A 23,322-nucleotide genomic window follows, 5' to 3' on the forward strand; every position below is an offset into this window, starting at 1 on the left:
CAAGCACATAAAGGCGCAGGATTCTGGAGGGAGAAATCTGGGATGTTTATTTTATCCTGTTTGTTATTACAAATGTTGCTTGTCTTAACAATTTAGACTTCCTTTTATGTGATTTATATAAGTTGAAGCACCATTAAGATTGCTGTGTAATAGCAATTAATTGCTACGTAATAGATTAACCTGGGGAAATTTTCTTTCTTTCTTTCTTTATTTTTTTTAAGAGATGGCATTTCACCATGTTGGCCAGGCTGGTCTTGAACTCCTGACCTCAAGTGATCTGCCTGCCTCGGCCTCCCAAAGTGCTGGGATTATAGGCGTGAGCCACCGCGCCCGGCCAGAAATTTTCAAAAATAGTTAAGTGTTTACATTTAAATTTGGTTTATTTTTGTAGAGTACCTTGAAGAAGAGGTCAGTGTAAGGAATAAACAAATACTTAAATTTGGTATCTCCACACCCCAACTTCATAAGGGGGAGAGGGCAGGAAAAGACACTAGAAACTGAGTTGGAAGCTAGCAAGTATTCTTCATTTCATCACAGTGAAATCTTGCTAGCATCTCTATTTTCTACTCTCACTGTACTTCAAAACATCTTAGAAGAAAAGATCTATGTATTTTTGGATGTTTTGGGGGCCATTATGAATTCTTGGCATTCTGATTTGAAGATACTTGCATGTTTTTGAGGCAGAATCTTGTTGAAACTGGTAACTTTAAGCTTAGATTTAGAACGCTTTGTGGCCTGAGAGTTTTTGAATCACATTCAAACTGTCATTGAGTACCTTTCATCCTTAGGCTTTATATTTGAAAGCTCACCCCTTTTCAGGTGTCTCTTTTTGTCATGTGTATTTTTGTCCACTTTTTTCTTCCTTCCTCTAGCGTTGTGGTGCTGCTGTGTTTATGTGGAGTTGTTCTGAGTTGCGGTTTTTAGATGAGGGTCAGGGAATGCATGTACATGGTGATTTGCTTGTGCCCTCATAAGTTTGTGTGCCCCTTATGCCTGTCTGTGTGCGTTTGACCCTAGAAAATCAGAGCTCACATAGTTATTCTTTTTCCCCTATCCTGTGAGTGCTGAAGTGATCCACTCCTTAAGCAAGCAAGGAGACTTACTAGGAGGTCAGACTTTTTTCCACCTTTATTATGAGTCAGACTGCTTGTGTTGGAGAGTGGAAAAGGGTAGTCACAGAGAGTGCTGCCTCCATAATCTCCCTAGCACTGCCTCAGCACCAAGTGTCCTGTTGTTCCCTTTTTTGCCAAGAACTTGATGCAAGGATGGAGCTGCGTCAGCATCTGGCTCTCCCTTACTGTAGCTGAAAATCCTTTTGGGCCACAGGTACCTGGCCTCCTCTGTACTCTTAGTTTCCCATGCGGAGCTGACTTAGAATGTAGTAATAGGGTTGTTTGTGATAGAAAGGTAAGCAAATGGAGAAATTCTCTTGGACTGTTTCATCTGTGAAGGTGTCACTGCTTGTGGAATGAGAACAGTGTTTGGCATAATAATTCACAAAACAATGGATGATGCAGTAGTATAGTCAGTTCTGCTGTAATGCATTCTTGAAATCACCACACTATACAGAATAGCTTGGTAAAAACCACAGGGCTTATGAGGGAAGTGTGGTTAGGGGCACATTACTCAAAGACTGTTGGTGACATAGGCACAAAGATAGGGTCCTTGTAAAACCACAAGTGCTACAGTAGATATGGCACTTTTCTTGAAAAATACCCAAATTTTGTCTGTCGATATGGCATCAGAAGAGCTGTTTCCTGTGTTACTATGATGTGAAGTAAGGAGGATCACCTGAAATCGTATGAAAAGTTGTAACAACAGGTGTGGACAGGTGTGGCTCATTATCCACGAGGTGACCTGAGGTATCCTTTAGGTGGGTGAGGTGTGTATGCTTGTGTGTTTTCTGTATTTCTTTGCAGCTAGGTTTAGTGAGGAGCAGTTTTCTGTGTTCACCTAGTGTTGATAGCAGATAAAATCATGCAGAAACAAATGCAAAAATTATTTTATGCCCAGATTGTCCCTCTGATATTCACATCAGTCACTTTGGATCAAATTTGTGTTTTCAAAATAAGCCTCATAGCAGAACTGTCTGTCGTTTGATTTTGGGAATGAGTACCATTTCCTTCCTTCCTTATCACTGTTTTTGATTTTTTAATTTGTGTTAAGGAAGCCCATATCAGATTGACTTTTTTCATGCCTTGAGCACCTCAAGAGTAGAGACACCAGCCTGAGATTTTAATTTTGCTGGATATAATCCACAGGTAGTTTTCTTCTTGGTGAATATATAGATTGAGACCTTCATTCAATGCCAGGCACAGTGCTGGGGCTACAGAGATGGGTAAGGTATAATCCTTGCCCTCAGGAGCTTAGAGTCTCATTGAAAAATTATTCAAAACACAAATTTGAATGTTTTTGTTGGGTCTTCTTAGGGAACAAATGGAGCAACATTATGTATTTGTTTGTGAACACACAAGCACACTCCCTTTCCCTACCTTCACCTTCTGCTTCCTTGTAAACGTAAAGACGAGAGTAAAGAACTTGCGGGCCGGGTGCAGTGGCTCACGCCTGTAATCCCAGCACTTTGGGAGGCCAAGGCGGGTGGATCACTAGGTCAAAAGATCGAGACCATCCTGGTCAACATGGTGAAACCCCGTCTCTACTGAAAATACAAAAAAAAAAAATTAGCTGGGCATGGTGGCGCGTGCCTGTAATCCCAGCTACTCAGGAGGCTGAGGCAGGAGAATTGCCTGAACCCAGGACGTGGAGGTTGCGGTGAGCCGAGATCGCGCCATTGCACTCCAGCCAGCCTAGGTAACAAGAGCGAAACTCCGTCTCAAAAAAAAGAACTTGCCTAGAGGAAACAAATTCTGATTTACAGGTGAAAAATATGTGAATTTGAAAAGGTGTTGAAAAGGACCTGTGTTTTTGTAGTTCAACCTAACCCACCTGACTAATAAACACAGAGATCACATGTCCACCATACATGGGTAAATGAAAAACAAGTTTCAGAGTAATAGGAATAGTATTATTTTGTTATTTGTTAGCCCCCATCCCTTGCATATGTGTGCATGTATTGTTTGTGTAAGCACAGATGATGTGGAAAGATCTTCCGTATTGTTAATATTAGTTACCTCAGGGGACAAGGGAAAGCTTATTAACTTCCTGTTTATACATCTTTTATTGTTTAGTTTGTTTTAAGGAGCATGTTTTACTTTTTTAATTAAAAAATCTAATAAAGTAGGAAGCGAATAAATAATAGTAATAAAAAATATCCTTAGGCTGGGCACCATGGCTCACTCCTGTAATCCCAGCACTTCGGGAGGCTGAAATCAGTGTGCCTGTAGTCCCAGCTACTCTGGAGACTGAGGCAGAAGAATTGCTTGAACATAGGAGGCGGAGGTTGCAGTGAGCCGAGATCGCACCACTGCACTCCAGCCTGGGTGACAGAGCAAGACTCTGTCTCAGGGGGAAAAAAAAAAAAAAAAAAAAAAAAAAAAAGTCCTCAGGCCACTGAGCCTGTTTCAATCTTCCTGATAGCCTGAGTAGTTAATACTGTCTGTAATGGTTCAGGTGTGGACTGCCCAGCAGGACTCTGAACTTCTTGCTATAGCCTAAGATGATATTAAGTTTTCTTCAGCAACACTATAATGTTGAGAGTTACTGTGTTTATAGATCATTAACACCTCAAACTCTTTCTTCTATCTGCTCCTCTTTGCCCACTGTGCTCTAGATAATCATTTTGGACTGAGTTTAGTCCTTTACGCTCTCCCTTTTAGATTTCATATTGTTATTGTGGAAATCAGTATTTAGCATGGGTAAGAACTGGCCTTAGATGCAAACCATTTGGTTACAGATTCTCACTACCACTATCATGAAAACTTAGGCAAGTAACTTGTTTCCTCAAGCCTCAGTTTTCTCATCTGTAAGACAGCAATAATCATAAAGTTGTGAGGTTTCAATGAGATGCCACATGTTAGAACACTTACACTAGGTATCTGGTGAAATACTGGGAATATGGTAAATATTAGCTGTTAACTGCTAGTGCAATAACCTCAGCTCATCTCTTCCATCCATTAGCATGTTAATGAGATAATCATGGATCTCAAATCTTCCCTTAATTGTATTTATAGCTGTCCTTTCCATAAACCTTCTAAACTTTCCTCATGAAATCCCCAATCAGTCTCTGTCTCATTCTACAGGTCCCTTTACCGATGTTGTCACCACCAACTTAAAGCTTGGCAACCCGACAGACCGAAATGTGTGTTTTAAGGTGAAGACCACAGCACCGCGTAGGTACTGTGTGAGGCCCAACAGCGGGATCATCGATGCAGGGGCCTCAATTAATGTATCTGGTAAGTCCCGAGATTAAAGACCTGGAGGGCAGGCTAAAAGGCCCCTAGACAGTAGGTTTTCTTAAATTTTTTATTTGCAGGGTAGCAAAAGATGATAGACTTCTCTCCACCTCCCCCACAACCCTCCTCCCCCTGATCAAAAAGCTGGGTTCCAGTCGCCTGTTTTTCCATAATTAATGCCTCCTTATTTCCATGCTTACAGCCCCCTTGCACCTCAGTAGAGCAAAACTGAAGTGGTAACTTTAGACTTTACTTCAGAATGAGTTTTGTTTTCACTCCCTTGAAATTAAATCTGCCCTTTGGCAATAAATGAAAAAGGCTAAACAAACTTAATTTTACTTTGTGGGAGAAAGCTAAATGGAGTTATTTTCTTATTTAAGCTAAATGATTTCTGACATTAAGCACATGTCATTTCCAATGATTGGCCACTGCACTTTACCGATTGTGAAATGCTAAGGGAGATGAGGGCTGAGGAAATTGCAGTATATTCAAGGGTGTCAGTTTGGTGCATGTCTGATGGGTTTTTTTCCCCTTCTGTCTGGGAGTGCATATATTTTCCAAAGTCCAACTTTTGAAAAGATGCTGATAAAGTGCCCAAATTGAGAATTAAATTTCAGAATTAAGGAGATGTCAGTGATGGGTTGGAGTTTAAATGTATTTTAGAAATGGGATAAACTTTGAGCTCATTAGAACTTCTGCAGCCAAGAAGGAGCTATGGGGGAGTGTGTATTTATCCTGTAAATATCAGGTGATTCCGTATCACAGAGGCTTCTGAATCAATAAAAGCTACTGCTCATTTGATATGAGTACCTATCTGGCTTTTTCCATGATAGATTTTGATTGTCGTACATTTGGCTATTCATTTGACACCTTAAAGAAAATGATTCACCTCTTTGGAAAGATATAAGGTGTTTCATTATCTGATCATTTCTGCAAACTCTTATTCTCTGAATCTGCTGGTCTCTCTCATTATGGCGCACCCATGCCAGCTCTCCCCCTGTGCTTCTCTGAGTCTGCAAGACCTGATCTGGACTCTAGAATCAGGTTATTATCCAGAAGTCAGGAGGGTGGAAGCCAGCATTGATTGAGGGGATTCTATATGCTGGACCTGCACATATACTGTCTCATGTCATTTCTCGTATCTTCCCTGTGAGGGATGTATTGTTACCTCCATTTTACTAAGAAGGAGACTGGTGGTCATAGGATCATGAAGCTTGCAATTGACAGAGCCAAGATGTGGATCATTCTGACTGCCTCTGAAGCCCATGCTCTGGACTGCAGCACTCTGGAGAAAGGAAGGGACTAGGATTTTGGCATTTCTATATCCCCTGGATTTGTATGGTTAAAATTTTTCTGGTGACATCAAGGGCAGCTGAAATCTTTTATTCCCGCATTTTATCTATTTCCTCCCCCTCGATTTCCATGCCCATATCACATTCGAGCAAGTTTGTCATTAGGTGAGGATTACCAATTTTCATAGTAAGAACAGGGAATGCAGCATGGTTTCTGGATAAAAGAATCCCAGCAGGTAGTTGTACAATGTTGGTGTGTTTTCTAATACCAAATATAAATATATATGGGGGGCGTGTATATCTCTCTCTCTCTCCCCCTTTTTTTTTTTTTGAGATGGAGTATCGCTTTGTTGCCCAGGCTGGAGCACAGTGGTGTGATCTCGGCTTACTGCAATCTCTATCTCTCGGATTCAAGCAATTCTCATGCCTCAGCCTCCTGAGTAGCTGGGATTACAGGCATGTGCCACCACACCTGGCTAATTTTTGTATATTTAGTAGAGATGGGGTTTCACCATATTGGCCAGGCTGGTCTTGAACTCTTGACCTCAAGTGATCTGCCTGCCTCAGCCCCCACAAAGTGCTGGGATTACAGGCGTGAGCCATCGTACCTGGCGTCTCTGTCTGTCTTTCAGGAAGATCCATTCTTCCCCATCATAAGAATTTTTAAAAAGTAAAAACGAACTCTGCCTTTGTTCTGATTTATGATTGTTCACTCAAGGAAGACCAAGACTTTGTGGTTGTGGCCTTCCTTTGGCAGATAAGAAAGTAAAGCACATGGCATGACCATCAAGGGTCACATGGATGGTCATGGCGGCACTGGTATTTGAAGGTAGTGGCTTGGCTCCTGATCCAGTGCTCTTTCTATCATACTAAACTGCTTCAGTAGTGTAAGAGGATGACCCCACTTATGTATAAATATAAAAAGTACCATCATTCTCAAAGTTTAATGTATTTGGGGGAAAAAGCAGTTGAAGAATAAAATGTCCATGTGTCTGTAGACTTTCTTCCTGAATGAGACAAGATCATATCTGCACCTTAGAAAGGACTCCTTTGTTATTGTTTGGTATTTATCTCAGTGCTTGAGGGAAACCAAGGTGAAGCCAGATATCATTACATTTCTAGGACAGCCTTCCAAGTCAGCAAAGGAGCTAGCCCCATTTGCTGCAGTCATGTGTGCTGAGGGACACTTCATCATTTATTAGACATGTATAGCTTGGGATAAAAAGCACTGCCCTTGTCCACAGGTCCTCTTGGTATTAATACAGCTACATGATGACATCTTGGTGAGTTGATGGAGTTCTTAGGAGAAGGAGGATACCAGTGGTCAGGCAGTACACATTATCCAAAAGCCAGCCCCTGCTTCTCCCCAGATGCGCACATGGCCAAGCTTGGTTTTACCCACTGTCTTCAAAGATTAGTGGATTTGAGGTCAGGAAACCGAAACAGGAAGACAGTTATGCTGTTTAACCAGTTGGCTGAGTTTTGACCAACCTGTTAACCTTTCTAGGTTCTTGTTTTCTCGTTTGTAAAGTAGGGAGAAGAGTATCTACCTTATAGAATATTTACAAATACTTACATGATCAACAGCACGGTACAAGAGTGGGGTTACATTATTCTTCCTCTCCCTTTGACAAAAACCGGCTAGTTTTTGAAGAAGGTGGATTTTGCATAATACTTGAATTGACTGTTTAGAAATCAGTTAACTCCTACATTTTATTTATTTATGGACCTTTCCTAATTTTGAGAAGAAATTTGTGTTTTTTCTTCCTTCTGTAATATTCATTTGTTTAATAGTGAAAAGTTGCCGGTAAATTTTCAGATATAATCTTTAGAACTGTGGCCACCAAATCAACTTAAAACACTGCTAGCATTGCCCTGCCCACCACCCAGAGTATCACCGCATACCTGAGAAGGACATAACCAGTGCATTTTTCCCATTTCTGAAAACCTTGGGATGCACTAGCTGTTAGGGAAGGTTGTAAATCATTATTTTCAATAGAGGAAGGAGGGAGGGAGGGAGGGGGAAGGAAAGAAAGATGGGGGGCGGGACAGGAAGGTGGGAGGAGAGGAAGGGTTAATGGTGATGATGATGTCCACCCATGGAGCTGGCACCTGTGCTGGCCAGAGGGATCAAGGTTTTGAAGGCACACAAGTCCAGATTGTGACATGGAAAGCCAGATATCTTTCAGACATACCCTGTGAAGCTCTTCTCACCTTTTCACATTACCCTGATATTCAAGGGACCTTACATTATGCTTCAAAAGTTTAGGCTCTGTTTTCTTCAGAACATGGCAGATCACTTATTGGGTCCTTAAAAAAAACTCGCTTTTATAAACTTAGGTGGTAAAGTAACAGTTGGACTCGGGCATAACCTAAACTTTTCTTGTCAGTGGATTATAATGTGTGGGCTTTCCCAAAGAGTTGCTTTAGGATCTGGTCCCTTGGACCTGTGATTTGAATCCTTTCTTTGTCCTTTCCATAGGTGGTCATCTCATCTCATTTTTATTGTAGCCCCTTCTGGGGTTTGTGCTTTTTGGATGAGGCAACATCTAGGTAGGGGGTGCAGGGGGCTTTCTGTTTGCATTCCCTGGCCCTGAATGCTGTGATTTTGGCCCCTTGCTCCATCATACGTACTATCAACTAGAGATGATTTTGAATTATTTAATCTGGACCTCAGCAAAATAGGCACACTTAAATAGAGATTGGAGAAGAGGAGGTTGGATTTTTTTTCCTCCTGAGATTTCAAATGTGAGGAATAAAGAACTTTTTGAATTAACAAATTGTTTGAGGCAGTGGGGGATCTTCCCATTTGTTCTAGCTTTACAAAATTAAATCCATTTTCTGAACTGTATGGTGGAAAAATATTTTTAAGGTACATAATTTCTGAAAATATCTTTGTGGTAAGCTGTTAGTGGTTGTGGACTTTTTTTTTTAATGCTGCAGTTTAATAATGAGGGAGTTTTCCGTTAATATTCCAAACCATGTTTGCCAGCAGATACAGCAGGTGAAGTGGTAAAATTATGGGCCCATCAAAAATACTTAACGCTTCCTGTAATATGATATTAAGTTTAATATTTTTATAACCTTCACTGAATTCTAATTTCACTAAAGTAGCAAGCATGCTTCCATTTTGCAGTTCAATTATGCACATTGGTTGCCTGTGTACCAAGCAAATTAGAAATGCAAAATATCTGTGTGTGGAGGGGCGCATTGGAAAGAGTCATTAAAGATACCAATATTTAGGTACAGATACACTTTTCTAAGTGTACCTTGGGAATTGAAAATGGATTAAAGACAAACAAACACAAAACTCCTGGTGTCTGTATCTGTATTTTAAATTAGAATTCAAAGGATTAAGGAGCAGTATTCATTCCTAACATACAGACCTTTTCAGCACTCTTTTCAATCACATTTAAAGCATAAAGTTTTTCCAGTAAAATCCTCAGGATAGAGAATGTACATCAGCAACTCTTCTTGCATGGAAACATTGGTCAATTAATTTAAATAGGTAGTACTACAATTAATAATTAATCCTTTTAAGATTTTGCTGACTCAGTTTAATGTAGCCGTTTGGTTGCCCTGGACCAGCCAACTGTGGGTGCACCTTTCAAGTGATTTGCACCAGAGTATAAGTGCACGGAGCCCTTAGACAAAGAAGCCAGACATTTATCCATCAAGCACTGATAGTGGGAGCTGTATTTGGGGAGTTTGGGCTTCCTAACAGCAACATTCTTCTTCGTTTGATCATTTGCTTTGGAAGTCTCTGATAAGCGAAACTTTTTTATCAATGGTTTCCGTGAACCAGGCTTATTACTCTCAGATAGGAACAACTCACATTCATACTTTAAAAGATATCTTTAATGTTTTTCACCAGATGAGATTAAACAAAAAATAGAAAAAAGAAAATTACCAACAAAAATTCAACTTAATTATGCTTTTAAAGGTTTTTACAAGTTTACAGTAATACTTAGGTTTTTAAAGAAGAATTCTATGTTCCTTTTTTTTGTGACCGTGACACAGTTTATTCTGTACATTTTCAAATGTCAAGATCAAGAGGACTTACCAAATACATTTCGTCTACCTCATTTAGCTGAAGGTGACTTCAACTCTGTACAGCATAACTGAGAAGCAAAAATTAAGCAAAGTTTAAGAAGCCAAAAGTGATGTTCTTTTTACTCATTACGGGTTCTTGCACACTTACACACTTGAGGGCTCTCCAGTCTTGAATCTTGTCTTGTTTACTCTTACTTTAGACTTACCGTTAACCCAGTTCTGGTTGCCAGCTCATCACAGACCAGAATAAAGGGAAAGAGGTCCAGATGTAGCCACGTTGAAAGCGGCGGTGTGACAGTGCATAGCAGACAGTGGATGGGCTGGGCAAGAACACCACAGAGAGCAAGTGCAGGGAGAATAAGCCTTGGGGAACTGTTCTCCATGTTTTAGGTGATCAACCCCAAGAGACACAGCTTGCAGGTCTCACTAAGATGGTATATAATGGGGGTTCATGTCACAACATAAAAGTAATCAGAAAAAGGGTATGTTGTATTCCATTATAAATGTTAGAGGAGACTGAAAAGTATGTTGGATTTTTGAAAAAGGTTTACATTTTAAAAGATATTTATAAAAAAAGAGTGAATAAGCCTTGTTATTTGGCCAGTGCCTGTATATAGCAGTCCTCATCTTCTGCTGATACTGGAGAAAGGAGACCTCCCTGTCAGTACATTTGTACTAGTCTCTGCACAAATAAATTAATCAGACTGTGAGAAATTTGTTTTCTAAGACAGAATACATGAACTAGAAAATCCTGTAGAGAACACAAAGACACTTCAGTGTTAACTTATTTATCAATAGATACCATTCATTATTTACTTGCTAGACTCACAGTTCCATCCGTGGGCCCCTGAATAGGCAGAGGTCCAGCAAGGGGGTCATGATTCCAACATTTTGAGGGCACTAAAGGAAATAATAAATTTCTTTGCTTTAGGCTAGAATGATACCACGTCGCTTAGATAATGAGGGTTATCTCCAGCTCATCAGGAGCTCTGGTTGGCATTTATGTGTCCGTGTCTTTGATTAGTCTAAAAAAAGTAGATCAGTGACTTCATTCTGACCCTGTAATTGCAGTATGGTAAAGGACAGTCTTTCTCTATGCAGACTGTGTGAGAGGAGGGGGAGTGTGAGGCTGAGGGCACTGCCATCAGAAGCTGGAAGCTCTATCTTGGCCACCTGAAAGGGAGGGAGTGAGTCTGAGAAGCAGGACAGAAGAAAAGCCAGCTGGTTGGGGCGGGATGGGGAGGTAGGTAAAGGAGTGTTTCCTCTTTGGGCTTCTCTGAGGATATTTCTAGAGAAAGCATGATTCAGGAATGCTTTGAATGTTGAAAGAGAAGAAGATGCAAACTTGTCAGCTAATGAAAAAAATGCAAATTAGCACCCAGAATGTGAGCTCTTGAAACATTAAGTTCTGTTCTCAGTCTAATTGGGGAGAAAGGCAAATATGTCAGAAGGAGCCTAGGAGTCTTGGAGTCGACAGTCTCCCAATAAAGTAAGGTGCCCACAGTAGGTACTGGGGTGTGAGATGGTGTTTCAGCAGGAACTGCGGTGTTAGGATGTATAGTATAGCACAGATTTTCCAGGTGTGGGCCCTGGGCCAGCAGCAGCAGCCCACCTGGGGACCTGTTAGAAATTGGAGTGTTCATTTTCACTCCAGCCCTGCTAACTCAGAAGCTCTGAAGGTGGGGCCTAGCAATCTGTATTGTAACAACCATTCCTGCTGATTCTGATACTCCCTGGAGTTTGAGAACTTTTCCTTCCAGAGTTCTTATTTAAATTTTATTATATTTTTATATTTATTTGTTTTTGACAAAGTCTCTTTCTGTCACCCAGGCTGGAGTGCGTAGCACCATCTCAGCTCACTGCAACCTGGGTTCAAACGATTCTCATGCCTCAGCCTCCCCAGTAGCTGGGATTACAGGTGTGTGCCACCATACTCAGCTAAATTTTTTTGTGTTTTTTGATGGAAGAGGATTTTACCATTTGGGCCAGGCTGGTCTCAAACTCCTGGTCTCAAGTGATCTGCCCACTTGAGATTACAGGTGTGAGCCATTGCGCCCGGCCTTATTTATTTACTTATTTATGGAGTTGGGGTCTTGCATGGCACTCTCATAGCTCACTGTAGCCTCAAACTTCTGGGCTCAAGCAGTCCTCCCGCCGCAGCCTCATAAGTAGCTGGGACTACAGGCATGCACCACCATGCCTGGCTATTCCTTACAGAGTTCTGTTAGTGGATTAAGTCCTGGAAGATGGGATATATTGAGATGTGAGTAGAGTAAGGGAGAATCAAAAGAAACGTGTCAGGCAGGGCTGACATGGTAAGCGGACACTTTGATGATGACAGGGGAACATCGCTGGGTATAAGGACATAGGGGCATGATGTATGGCCTGAGTGATGTACATGGCTGTTGGAGCAGAAGAGAGGCCTGCCAATAAGAGATACCAAGAAATCCAAGAAGGGCCAGATTGTGAAAAGCTGAACTGATTGCCTTTTACTTGGGAAATGGTTACTCTTATAGGAGGTTTTTGATCTGAGGAATTAACGTGATACAAGTAGGGTGTTAGGGTAAGATTAAATTTGTGGAGTTTGTAGGGGCTAGGCAGGGTAATTTGATGGGAAAGAAACTAGAAGAAACATGGAAAAATCTCTTAGTTGGGAGAAATCTAGAAGGATTCGTGGGGCCTGAGCTGAGATTTTGGGCAAGTAAAATGTAGAGAGAGAGATTTCGAAGATAAGATTCTGAGATTTAAAAAAAAAGTGAAGCATGTGCCATAGTGCTTGTTAGACTTTATTTGCTCTGTTACCATTATGATGCGGATGAAAATGATCTGTGATTTGCTTGGGTTCTCAGCAGCAGCATTTATGCTGCATTTAATTAAGTCATTTCTCCAAGTAGGATGTGTGTATGTTTTAAGTAGCGTATTTTCTGTGTTTCTTCTCTGTTGAGGAAACTCTGATCTTATTGATCCAATGTTTTATGACCCCAAAGGCCCTTTCTCAACAGGATCCCAGTTGGCAATCTGTGATACAACAGGCATTGTGTAACAAAGCATTAATGTGAATAAGTAGTGACCTGGCTTCCAGGCTGTCTCCTGGTAACAGGCTTCTTTTTAATGTAGTATCAGCAGATACATTTTAAAAGTAGGATAGATGGTTCATTTAAGAGGGCTTTATCATCAGTGTCTCTGGTATTCAAGTGAAATAAATTAAGTTAATGGGAAGCTCTTTTATAGCCTGTCATGGAAAAAAGTACATAATTTCTGTCACAATTTGCATGTATGGAGCTGAAAGAACAAAAGATTATCAACATTTATTCTGTCATGTTCTCATAAAGTTCCCACTAACAGGATAGAGCGAATTGAATTTGACATGAGATGTTAGTAGCTGAGAAACACAAACTTTTTGATGTGAGTTAGGGGCCATATTAAGCAGGGTGTGGATACCAAAATAATCCAGGAGTTTATGAAGTTTCACAGTCAGGGTGGCCCAGATCCTCACTGTGGCTCACTGATGTGGGAGCCCACAAGCCAAGGAGAGCTGGTGGTGGCAAACACCCCCATTTGCTGTTCTAGGCTAGTAGAAATCTAGAAGTGAGTCTGTGGGGCCTGAGCTGAGATTGTAGGCATGTAAAATGTGGAGAGATTTCTTTTCAAAGATGAGATTCTGAGATTTAAAAAAATGAATCATATGGCATGGTGCTTGTTAAACTTTTTTTTCAAAGTGTAAACTTTTATCAGATCAAAAACCTCCCATAAGTACCTACCTTATACCCAGAACTTCCTGAAAATTGACATGCCAGTAGGGCACAGTTTTTACTCCCAATTGAAAAGTTTCCACTCACCAGTGCGTTTAGGCATCTGTGTATAGATCTCCTTAGTCCTCTGCATTTTCAGAAGGGCTGTAGGACCTGCAACCTCAGACTGTCGCCGGGGCTTCCTTAAAGTGATTGCTTACACCCACTGGCTTGTGTGGTTGCGTGTCAATTGCTGTCTTCTCCCCTGCCCGTGAAATGGTCCTTCCATGTCTACACTGTGATGACTTGGTAGGTAGGCTGTTCTAGGCCTATATTTTGCTGGTGACATCTGTAAGGTCTACATGTAAGGAGGCAGTGTATCTCAGACAGTGTCCTTCTGTGGAGGCAGAGCAAGCAGTTACAAAGGCATTTGATTAGAAGAGCACAGGAAACGTTCAGCCCTTCTGTAAGGGTTGTGTGTGCATGCGAGTGTGCTTCTGTTTTCACCTGAGGGCCAGGTGTGTCCCGAAAACTCAAGACCTGGTTTGTGTAAATGTCCTTTCTCTTTTTAAACTGCAGGTTATCCCAAGAGGAGTACTTGACAGAGCCACCAGTGTGTTATTACTTAACTACATTGACTTATTTCTCGCTTAGGCTGGACTGTAGTGGCAAGATCGTGCCACTGCAGTCCAGCCTGAGCGACAGAGTAAGACTTTGTCTTCCTAGGTTCAAGTAATTCTCCTGCCTCAACCTCCTGAGTAGCTGGGATTACAAGTGCCTGCCACCATGCCCAGCTAATTTTTATATTTTCAGTAGAGACAGGGTTTTGCCTGTTGGCCAAGCTGGTATTGAACTCCTGACCTCAGGTGATCTGCCCACCTTGGCCTCCCAGAGTGCTGGAATTGCAGGCATGAGCCACCATGCCTAGCCTGCAAATTTCATTTTTCTTTTTTCTTTTTGTTTTGAGGCAGAGTCTTGCTCTGTTGCCCACACGGGAGTGCAGTGGCACAGTCTTGGCTCACTGCAGCCTCTGCCTCCCAGGTTTAAGCAATTCTCCTGCGTCAGCCTCCTAAGTAGCTGGGATTACAGGCATGCACTGCCATGCCTAGGTAATATTTGTATTTTTTTTTCAAGAGAATTAAATCGTTTATTAATTACACATGATAATGGGTGATACACAAGCTTCATTCCCGTCTATAATTTTATCTGGTACCATTATTCAATTTAGATATATTGCATAGGATGTGCCAACAATCATCTTTATAACCAATAATTCTATGATTTTGCTTGGGTAATCCCTTTTAATTGTGAACTTCAGGTCACAACAGTAACTATTAGTTCAACTACACCAAGGTTTCTGAAGACAATGGCTTCTTCACCCAAGCAGGTTGTATATAAATTCCAAATAGAACCTAGCATCACCCTGAAGGAATTCTAACTTCACACTTTTGGGGAAATTTACCAAGATGGCTTCAGAGTAGACTAACTTTGCACAGCACGTTAAAAAAAAAGACATTTATTCAGCGTCACGATCAGACTATTACATTTAGCAATCAACAGCATGAGTGCAAAAAGAAAAAAAAGAAAAAAATCTACATTAAAACCCTTTGTTGGAATGCTTTACCTTTCCACAGAACAGAAACTAAAATAACCTGTTATACAGTTAGTCACAAATACAGTCCTCGAGTTTTTTGCCCATATACATGAGTATTTGTCTAAATCATGTCTTCTTTGTAGCAGCTAGGCCCTGCCACCACTATGTTTGGCTGAGTTCACAAATCTGTTGTAACCTGTAGCTTCCCTGTCACTTCTCTGGCTCTCCTCTCCTGCTAAGCTTTGTTTCCTAATTAAAATCTTCTGCCACTGCCATAGCTACTGCTGCTACTGGAACTGCCATAACCACCTTGGTTTCGTGGTTTGGCAAAGTATTGGCCACCACCACCATAGGGGCCAGAGCATCTGCCTCCAAAGTTTCCTCCCTTCATGGGTCCAAAATTTGAAGACTGATTGTTGTAACTGCCAAAATCATTGTAGCTTCCACCACCTCCAAAATTGCCTCCATCATTACCAAATCCATTGTAGCCATCCCGACTGCCACCATATCCACCACCACCACGGCTGCCACCAAAGCCACCACGACCACTGAAGTTTCCTCCATGACCAAAGTTGTCATTCCCACCGAAACCACCTCCATGACCACCACCAAAGTTTCCAGAACCACTTGGACCTCTTTGGCTGGATGAAGCACTAGCCATCTCTTGCTTTACAGGGCTTTCCTAACTTCACAGCTGTGGCCATTCACAGTATGGTATTTCTGAATGACAGTCTTAGCCACGGAGTCATGGTTGTCAAAGGTTACAAAGGCAAAGCTCCTTTTCTTGCCACTGCCTCTGTCAGTCATGATTTCAATCACTTCAATTTTTCCATACTGTTCAAAATAGTCTCTTAGGTGATGTTCTTCAGTGTCTTCTTGAATACAACCAGTGAATATTTTTTTCACAGTTAAGTGGGCACCTGGTCTTTGAGAATCTTGAGACAGCTCTCTTTGGTTCCACAACTCTTCCATCCACTTTGTGTGGCCTTGCATTCATGGCTGCATCCACCTCCTCCACAGTTGCATACGTGATGAACCCAAAGCCCCTGGAGCGCTTGGTGTTTGGATCTCTCATTACCACACAGTCTGTGAGCGTTCCCCATTGCTCAGAATGGCTCCTCAGGCTCTCATTGGTTGTTTCAAAGCTCAACCCTCCAATGAAGAGCTTCCTCAGCTGTTCCGGCTCTTTAGGAGACTCTGACTTAGACATGATCTCAGGGAGAAGAGAGACTTTAACGATGCTTCTTGGATGGCGTCCACGGGCAGAAAGTGTAATTTTTGTATTTTTAGTAGAGAAAGGGTTTCACCATGTTGAAGAGGCTGGTCTTGAACTCTTGACCTCAGGTGATCCACCCACCTCAGCCTCCTAGAGTACTGGGATTACAGGCATGAACCACTGCACCCTACCACAGATTTCTTTAATGTCTCTTTCTATAGAAGACAGGCTGGATTCTCATGTCTGCTTTTGCATTCAGTCTGTTAGGATATGTTCTTTTGGTGAATGCGTATGAAGAAAAACTGCTTTCACCACAGATACGTAGTTGGAAAAGGGAAGAGTATGTTTAATTGCTCTTTCAGATAAATCTCAACATTCTTTGATACTACACCAAAACTTGACAAGTGTTACTCTCTTCAAGGTTATTAGTATGATGTGGAATCTGAAGCCATGTCTGTGACTTTTTGAACATTGTTTCACTAAAACACATCAGTCTCCCTTGTACTTTGAATGGATTTTGTGATACCATGCATGGGTTGTTTGGAAACCATGTTGCAGAGCTTCCAAATGTTGACATATTGCATCATATAATAGCAAAAAAAAAAAAAAAAAATCACATTCATTTCTCTTCCTGGTGGTCTCATTGGAAAAGTTTGTATTTGCAAAACCATGAAGCTCTTGTTGGCAGATAAAAGTTTTTCACAAATATAATATTTGCCTGAAAGCCTGTATTTTATCATTGGCAATAATTACTGTAAATTATTTTTCTCTAGAGTCAAAGCCAGGTTGGAGCCCTGGCATTCTTGTTTAATATGCTGGCCGTGGGACCCAGGTGAGCCCACGTAACGCCTTTCTAAGTCCTTGTCTTATCTTTTTTTTTTTTTTTAAAAAGAAAGTGGATCTTGCTCTCTCATCCAGGCTGGAGTACAGTGGTGCTATCATAGCTCTCTGCAGCCTCCATCTCCCAGGCCCAAGCAATCCTTCCACCTCAGTCTCAGCCTTCCAAGTAGCTGTGACTACAGGCTACCATGCCCAGCTAATTTTTTGGGGGTAGGAGATGGGGTCTTGCTTTGTTGCCCAGGTTGGTCTTGAACTCAAATGATCCTCCTGCCCTGACCTCCCAAAGTGCTGGGATTACAGGTGTGAGCCACCATACCTGGCAGTCCTTGTCTTTTTATCTAGAAAAAGGAGACATGTACTACTTTGATGAATTGTTGTATTAAGTGGGAGAACTAAGGAGAATTTGCCTTCGATGGCACCTATTACACAGTAGGCACGAGTAAAGGTTCTTTTCCTTTCTTTCCTTCTTGGGGCATCATGAAAGTATTGGGGATGAAGAAGCTGAGGGGTGGTGGAGAAATGGAAAGGAAGGGCCTCCTTAAAACCCAGGCAGAGCTCTGGACACTGCGCTCTTGGCTGCACGTTTTTACTCCCACTGCCTCTAGGAAGGTGACAAATGGGAAGGGGCAGGGAGAGCTTCATGGGGCTATTTTTGGGGGTGTGTTCTCTTCTCGGGACCCATTGTATTATTTTCATCTTTCATCTAAATAGCTTCTCTAAAGATTAGCATTTTCCTTGGATTGTTGTCATATGAGCATGACAGGGCTCTTTACAAATAAACCTTGTTCCTCCTTACGGCTCTCCAGAGTGGTGGACTTCAGGGTGGTGCAACAGCTGTTCACAGCTGGGAGAACAGAGGCTCAAGGGTGAGGCAGTGTTTAGTACTAGACCTGTGTCCTGCCAGAAATCTAAAAGTAGTTCAGGTGAAAGTTCTCTTCTTTCCTAAACTGAAAAATACCAAAACATGATTTTGTCACAGCCAGACAAGACCTGAAATTCTTAAAACTGAATTCACTTTAATTACAGAAAGTGAACATTAATCTACCAGTGTGTCCCAGCTCCAGAGAAGATTGACAGTCCCTGTCCAGGAAAGTTCACAGAGTGTGTGAAGACATTGGCTCTTTAATTTATAATGCGTATCTTCCTTATTAAAATCTTGGGGGCGGAAAAAAAAAAAAACACATTGGGAATTTCACTTTCAGAGAAGCATTGACCTGCTAGTCTGGTCATTTGTCCCTGAGGTTAAGTGTCATGCCCAGGTAGGTAAATGTTCCAGGTCTGTCTATAGGAAAGTTCAGCTCTTGCCAGCTCAGTGATGCCAGAGAAAGAGTTATGTTGATAAAAGGTTTACTCTCTGACAGTTACTGAATTTTGTCCTGAAGAAGTCTCCCAGCAAGGCTTCCTGTAGCTCAGGGCACAGGAAGCCTTGTGGGCAGTGAAGCTGTCTGGGTGACTAGGGACACCAGGGCATTTAAATCCAATGCTTGGTTAGGTTTCAATGGACTTTATCTGTTCCATGATGGAGAAAGTCCCTCTGCATCCCTAAGATGGATGAGTGAAGTTGGTATTTCTATCCTCTGTCGTGAATGGTTCCATTAGCTTTGTCATGGGGCCTGGGTGCCAGATATAAATCCAGCTCATGTTGGAGTGACTAATGTGGTGAAAGGGATGCTAGACTGCACTTGGAGTCATCACGTGTTGGCTCTTTGTCCCACTGTTGTTGCTTCCTAACATTGTGACTTTGAAGGAGCCACTTCACTTTATGGAATCCCAGATTCATCATTTGTAGACCAGGGCTACCCTGCTCTCTATCTGCTGCTGGCTGTGGTTGATTGTGTGGCTCTAGACGAAGCACCTGGGAAGCCCTAAGTGGGAGTTTCAAGGGAAGAGAATGCTGATGAGGGCCCAGCAGAAAGGTGGTGGAAGCCCTGTGGTGAGAAGGGTAAGACTTGTACTGTCAGAGGACAAGGCACCAGTCTTTTGTGGTGGCTGTGAGTGTAGGCTCTCCATACCAACTGCCTGGGTTTGAGTCTGCACTCCACCAAGACGTGACCTTGGGCAATTTCATCTCTCTGTGCTCATTCTTTTCATCTGAAAAATAAACACCAGAATAACCCCTCTCCCCCAACAATAGTGCCTACTTTTTAAGAATTAAATGAGATCATGGTAGATCTAAAGGACAGAGCCTAGTTTCTGACACATGGAAACACTCAGTCCGTGCCCACTGTTGTGGTCAAGGCCACAGTAGGCTTTCCCTGCATATGAGGTTGTTTCAGGGAACTTAACTAGATGTGTGGGTTAGCCAAAGCCTTGTAGCAAAGTAACATATTTTAAAGCAGCCATCATTTGATAGTAGGCCCAGCTCTACTCTATGAAGTAGGCTGAAGGGAGCCAGTCAGGATAGGAGGGCGCCTCCCTCCATGCATTGGGTGTGACTCATCCACAGGATCCTCCATGTGAGATTTCTCTAGGTTTTTAGGGAAAGAGCAGGAGTGTAAGCTGATGCTGTTTTCCCTGCTCTGTGAGTGTCCTGGTTGTAAAAGTTTTCTAGCATTCTATTGGCAAAATTGTATTTCAAGGATAGCTATATGAGAAATGAGTTGGAGAGAAGCTAAAACATTTCCTTAAATGTTCTTAAACATCTTAGATTATTCTGTTTAATTCCCAAAAAGATCATTTGGATATGTTTTCTTGAGCAAAACAGGCAAAACTGTTTCTACCCAGGTTCCCGATTCTGTAAGGCCTATAGCAGACATTTATGGTAGGCTTGCAGTAGTGAAAGGTCCCTGGACTAAGAATCAGAAGACCAGGTCCTCAATGGTTCTTAGGTTGGTGACCTGCAAAATGGAGATGTTAGTCATCCTTGCTCACTTCACCAGGGGCGTCCATCCTAAGAGATAAGAGAATGCTGGTAAATTGCTTTACACCAAAGTACAAGTATTAGCATAACAAATGGCACTGACAACCAAGCTCTGACCCTCCTAATGAAATATTTTCTTTCTCAGTGATGTTACAGCCTTTCGATTATGATCCCAATGAGAAAAGTAAACACAAGTTTATGGTTCAGTCTATGTTTGCTCCAACTGACACTTCAGATATGGAAGCAGTAGTAAGTACTGAATGCTTCTTATTTTTTTCAGTAATAATAATTTAAAAAACCAAATAGATATGGAATTGTGGGTGCATGCATTTCAAAATATGTCAAAATTGTTTAAAAGGGAATAGTTTTTTTAAGGAGGTTTGTACCTTGTCTGCCTTTCTGGTTTTTCTAAAACTTTGAGGAATAATTTTAACATTTTATGTGACTTTCTAGAAGGCTGTTCTCTTCTGACCTCTCTGAGCTCAGTATGCTTCATCAGCTCCTTGCATTGGTGGATGGTGTCTTGAATGGTTAGGGATTGTCTTTTACCTCTAACCCTTTCTGCCCTGACAGAAAAGGATAATTTTCATTGTCCTGCCTGTTTCTTACCTTGTCTTCTCATCCCCCACAAACTCAGAGCCATGTGAGAGTGTCAAAATGCTGAATGTCCTCACCTGTTTAGACTGTGTGTGTGTGTTGGGGGGGGGGGCCTTTGTTCTAGTAAGTATTATTATTTGTTCCCCCCACTGCTTAAATATATGTTTAACTTTAATTTTGGTAAAATTAAGATGACTTTATTTTTGTAAATGAAATAAATATTAGTGATGGTTCTGGGAAAAAAAGAGAATATAATGGACATTCCCCTCAAAGTGAGCTTTTTATACATTTTAATAAATCCATAGGCATTCTGGGGCTGGGAGTTGAATAGAAATCTCCAAATGTTAAAACCCACAGCCCCAGCAGGGACAGATGCACTTGTCCTTACAGTTCAGGAAAGCAGGATAGGGTTGCCTCATACCACTTGCTTTGCTTTCCAGCTTTGGCCAGCCCAGAAGAGAGCCCCGAGTCATCCAAGGCAGGTCTGCCCACCTGAGTTGGCTGTTCCTCACACCATACTGTAATTCTCCTCTGTCTGAGTTTCATACCAAGAGCAGCTCAGGCCACGCCCACCCCATGCCCTATGTCGCCACATAGCCTTTTATTTTAGTTCTGAAAAAGCACCTCCACTGATGTTTCACTTGTAGGCCAGATATTTTTGAGTTATAGAGAGAGGTCAATGATAATAGGTTGTCTTCTTTTCATAAGAACAATTCTTATGAAAACATTCTCTTTGATTTTCTGCAAGATGATGTATTACTTTCTGTTAATTTGTGTGAGCAAGGAAGCATATGGCAGATAGAAAATACAGAAGATCCAAGGGTGTGTTCTGTTTGGCTTTTGCTGCATGACCTAGTGAAAAGAGCATGGGCTTGGGTGTTTTGGAGCTGACTTCTTCCTTTTACTAACGTTGTGGCTGGGAGCAGGTTTTATTAACTCTGTTGAGAAATGCAGCTTACAGGGTGATGAGCATGAAGTGTGCCTTGTCTAAGTGCCTAGTCAGTCCAGTGTCTTACACTTGCTTATCAGAGTGTGTAGTAGGCCAGGCATCACATATCCAGTAAAGGGTCATTTTAGTTCCTTGTATGATGATTTTTATAACAGTTTAAATTTTTTTAATATATAAAATGTACATTGTGGGAAATTTTGGAAATATACAAATGAAAAAAATTTAAAGTGACCCATAGTTCTTTTCTACTAGGCCTAACCATCGTTAATGAGAACTTTGTGCTTTTTCTGCCTTTATTTTATTTTAGACAGGGTCTTTCTGTGTCACCCAGGCTGAAATGCAGTGGAGTAATCTCGGCCCACTGTAGCCTCCACCTCCTGGGCTCAAGTGATCCTCCCACCTCATTCTCCCAAGTAGCTGGAACCGCAGGAGCACACCACCATGCCTGGTTAATTTTCTGTGTTTTTTTGTAGAGACAGGTTTTCTCCATGTTGCCCAGGCTGGTCTCAAACTCCTGGACTGAAGCAATCTGCCCACCTCAGCCTCCCAAAGTGCTAGGATTACAGGCATGAGCCACTGCCCCGGCCTGCTTTTTCTTTATTTTAAAATATTTTTCTTTTTATTGTGATATACAGAAAGTTGAAAAAATAGCATAGTGACCACTCATATAACTTTTACCTAGATTTGCCATTTGTTAACATGTTTGTTTCCTTTCTGTCAAAAACTTTCTTATTTGCTTAAAATGCAGATTTTATGACACTTCACCCCTAAATACTTCAGAGCAAGGATAGGCTCTTATATAGCCATGGTACTATTAATCATAACTGAAAAAATTAACTTTAATTCCGTATTATTATGTAATAAATTCATAGTCATTATTTTCCAGTTGTTCTAAAAATGGCCTTTAGTAGAGGACCCAAACCTTTTTGTTTTTCAAATTTTGAACTTTTTTTTTTTTTTTTAAGACAAGGTCTTGCTCTGTCACCGAGGCTGAAATGCAGTGGCACCATCATGGTTTGACCTCCGGGCCTCAAGTGATCCTTTCACCTCAGCTGTTTGAGTAACTAGAACTACAAGCATGCCACCATGCCCGCTAATTTTTAATTTTTTTGTAGAGTTGGGATCTCACTGTGTTGCCCAGGCTGGTTTTGAACTCCTGGGCTCAAGTGATCCTCCTGCCTCTGCCTCCCAAAGTGCTGGGATTATAGTTGTGAGCCACTGCACTCTGCCCAAACTTTGAACTTTTTTTTTTTTTTGGAGTCCAGGCCAGTTGACTTACAGAATGTTCTGTATTCTGGATTTGTTTGATTATTTCCTTATGATTAAATTAAAGTTAAATGTGTTTCGGCAAGAATATTCCATAGTTAATACTTCATAGTTGGTATTTCATAGCAGGTTCTCCTGCTGTTGGTGATGCTGTTTAATCACTTTGTTAAGATGGTGACTGCCAGCTCTCTCCACTGTCATAGCACAAAGCACATTTGCCCCTGTGGTTAATAGGTAATCTGTGATACTCTTGAATCATCTGATACTCTGAGACCACATGAATATCCTGTTTGCCAGAAGTCTTTCACCTGGTGACTTTAGCATTCAGTGATGATCTTTGCCTGATGTTCTTTTGACACATGTGCATAGGCACACACGTACAGATGTGTGTGTGCAGAGGAGCAGACTTCAGTATTCTTTTCAGTTTCTTCACTTAATATTTTGGACATTTCCTCCATCTAACTGAATGCTCTTCTGCATCGTTTGAGTGACGGCATGCTATTGCATTTAACGGATCTGCCATAATTTTTGTGCCAGTTCCCTGTTGTCAGATGTATAGATCATTCCCCACT

At 41.5% G+C, this 23,322-nt stretch overlaps 1 protein-coding gene and 1 pseudogene across 2 annotated transcripts in view; one reads left to right on the forward strand and one right to left on the reverse strand.

Annotated features, from left to right (window-relative positions):
* VAPB (VAMP associated protein B and C) overlaps positions 1–23,322 on the forward strand; it is a 54,365-nt gene that overhangs the window by 23,468 nt on the left and 7,575 nt on the right. The window contains exons 2-3 of one of the 2 annotated variants that reach the window (XM_012467520.2): positions 4,200–4,352; positions 20,084–20,187. In XM_012467520.2, the coding sequence (XP_012322943.1) occupies positions 4,200–4,352; positions 20,084–20,187 (257 nt within the window). The remainder of the gene's footprint in view (positions 1–4,199; positions 4,353–20,083; positions 20,188–23,322) is intronic. The other variant, XM_012467521.2, reaches the window with a different exon arrangement.
* Positions 15,170–16,232, reverse strand: LOC105727560 (heterogeneous nuclear ribonucleoprotein A1-like; annotated as a pseudogene).

Source organism: Aotus nancymaae, unplaced genomic scaffold, assembly GCF_030222135.1.
Source record: "Aotus nancymaae isolate 86718 unplaced genomic scaffold, 86718_ANA_hifiasm-v0.15.2.pri h1tg000029l, whole genome shotgun sequence".
Lineage (NCBI taxonomy): Eukaryota > Metazoa > Chordata > Mammalia > Primates > Aotidae > Aotus > Aotus nancymaae.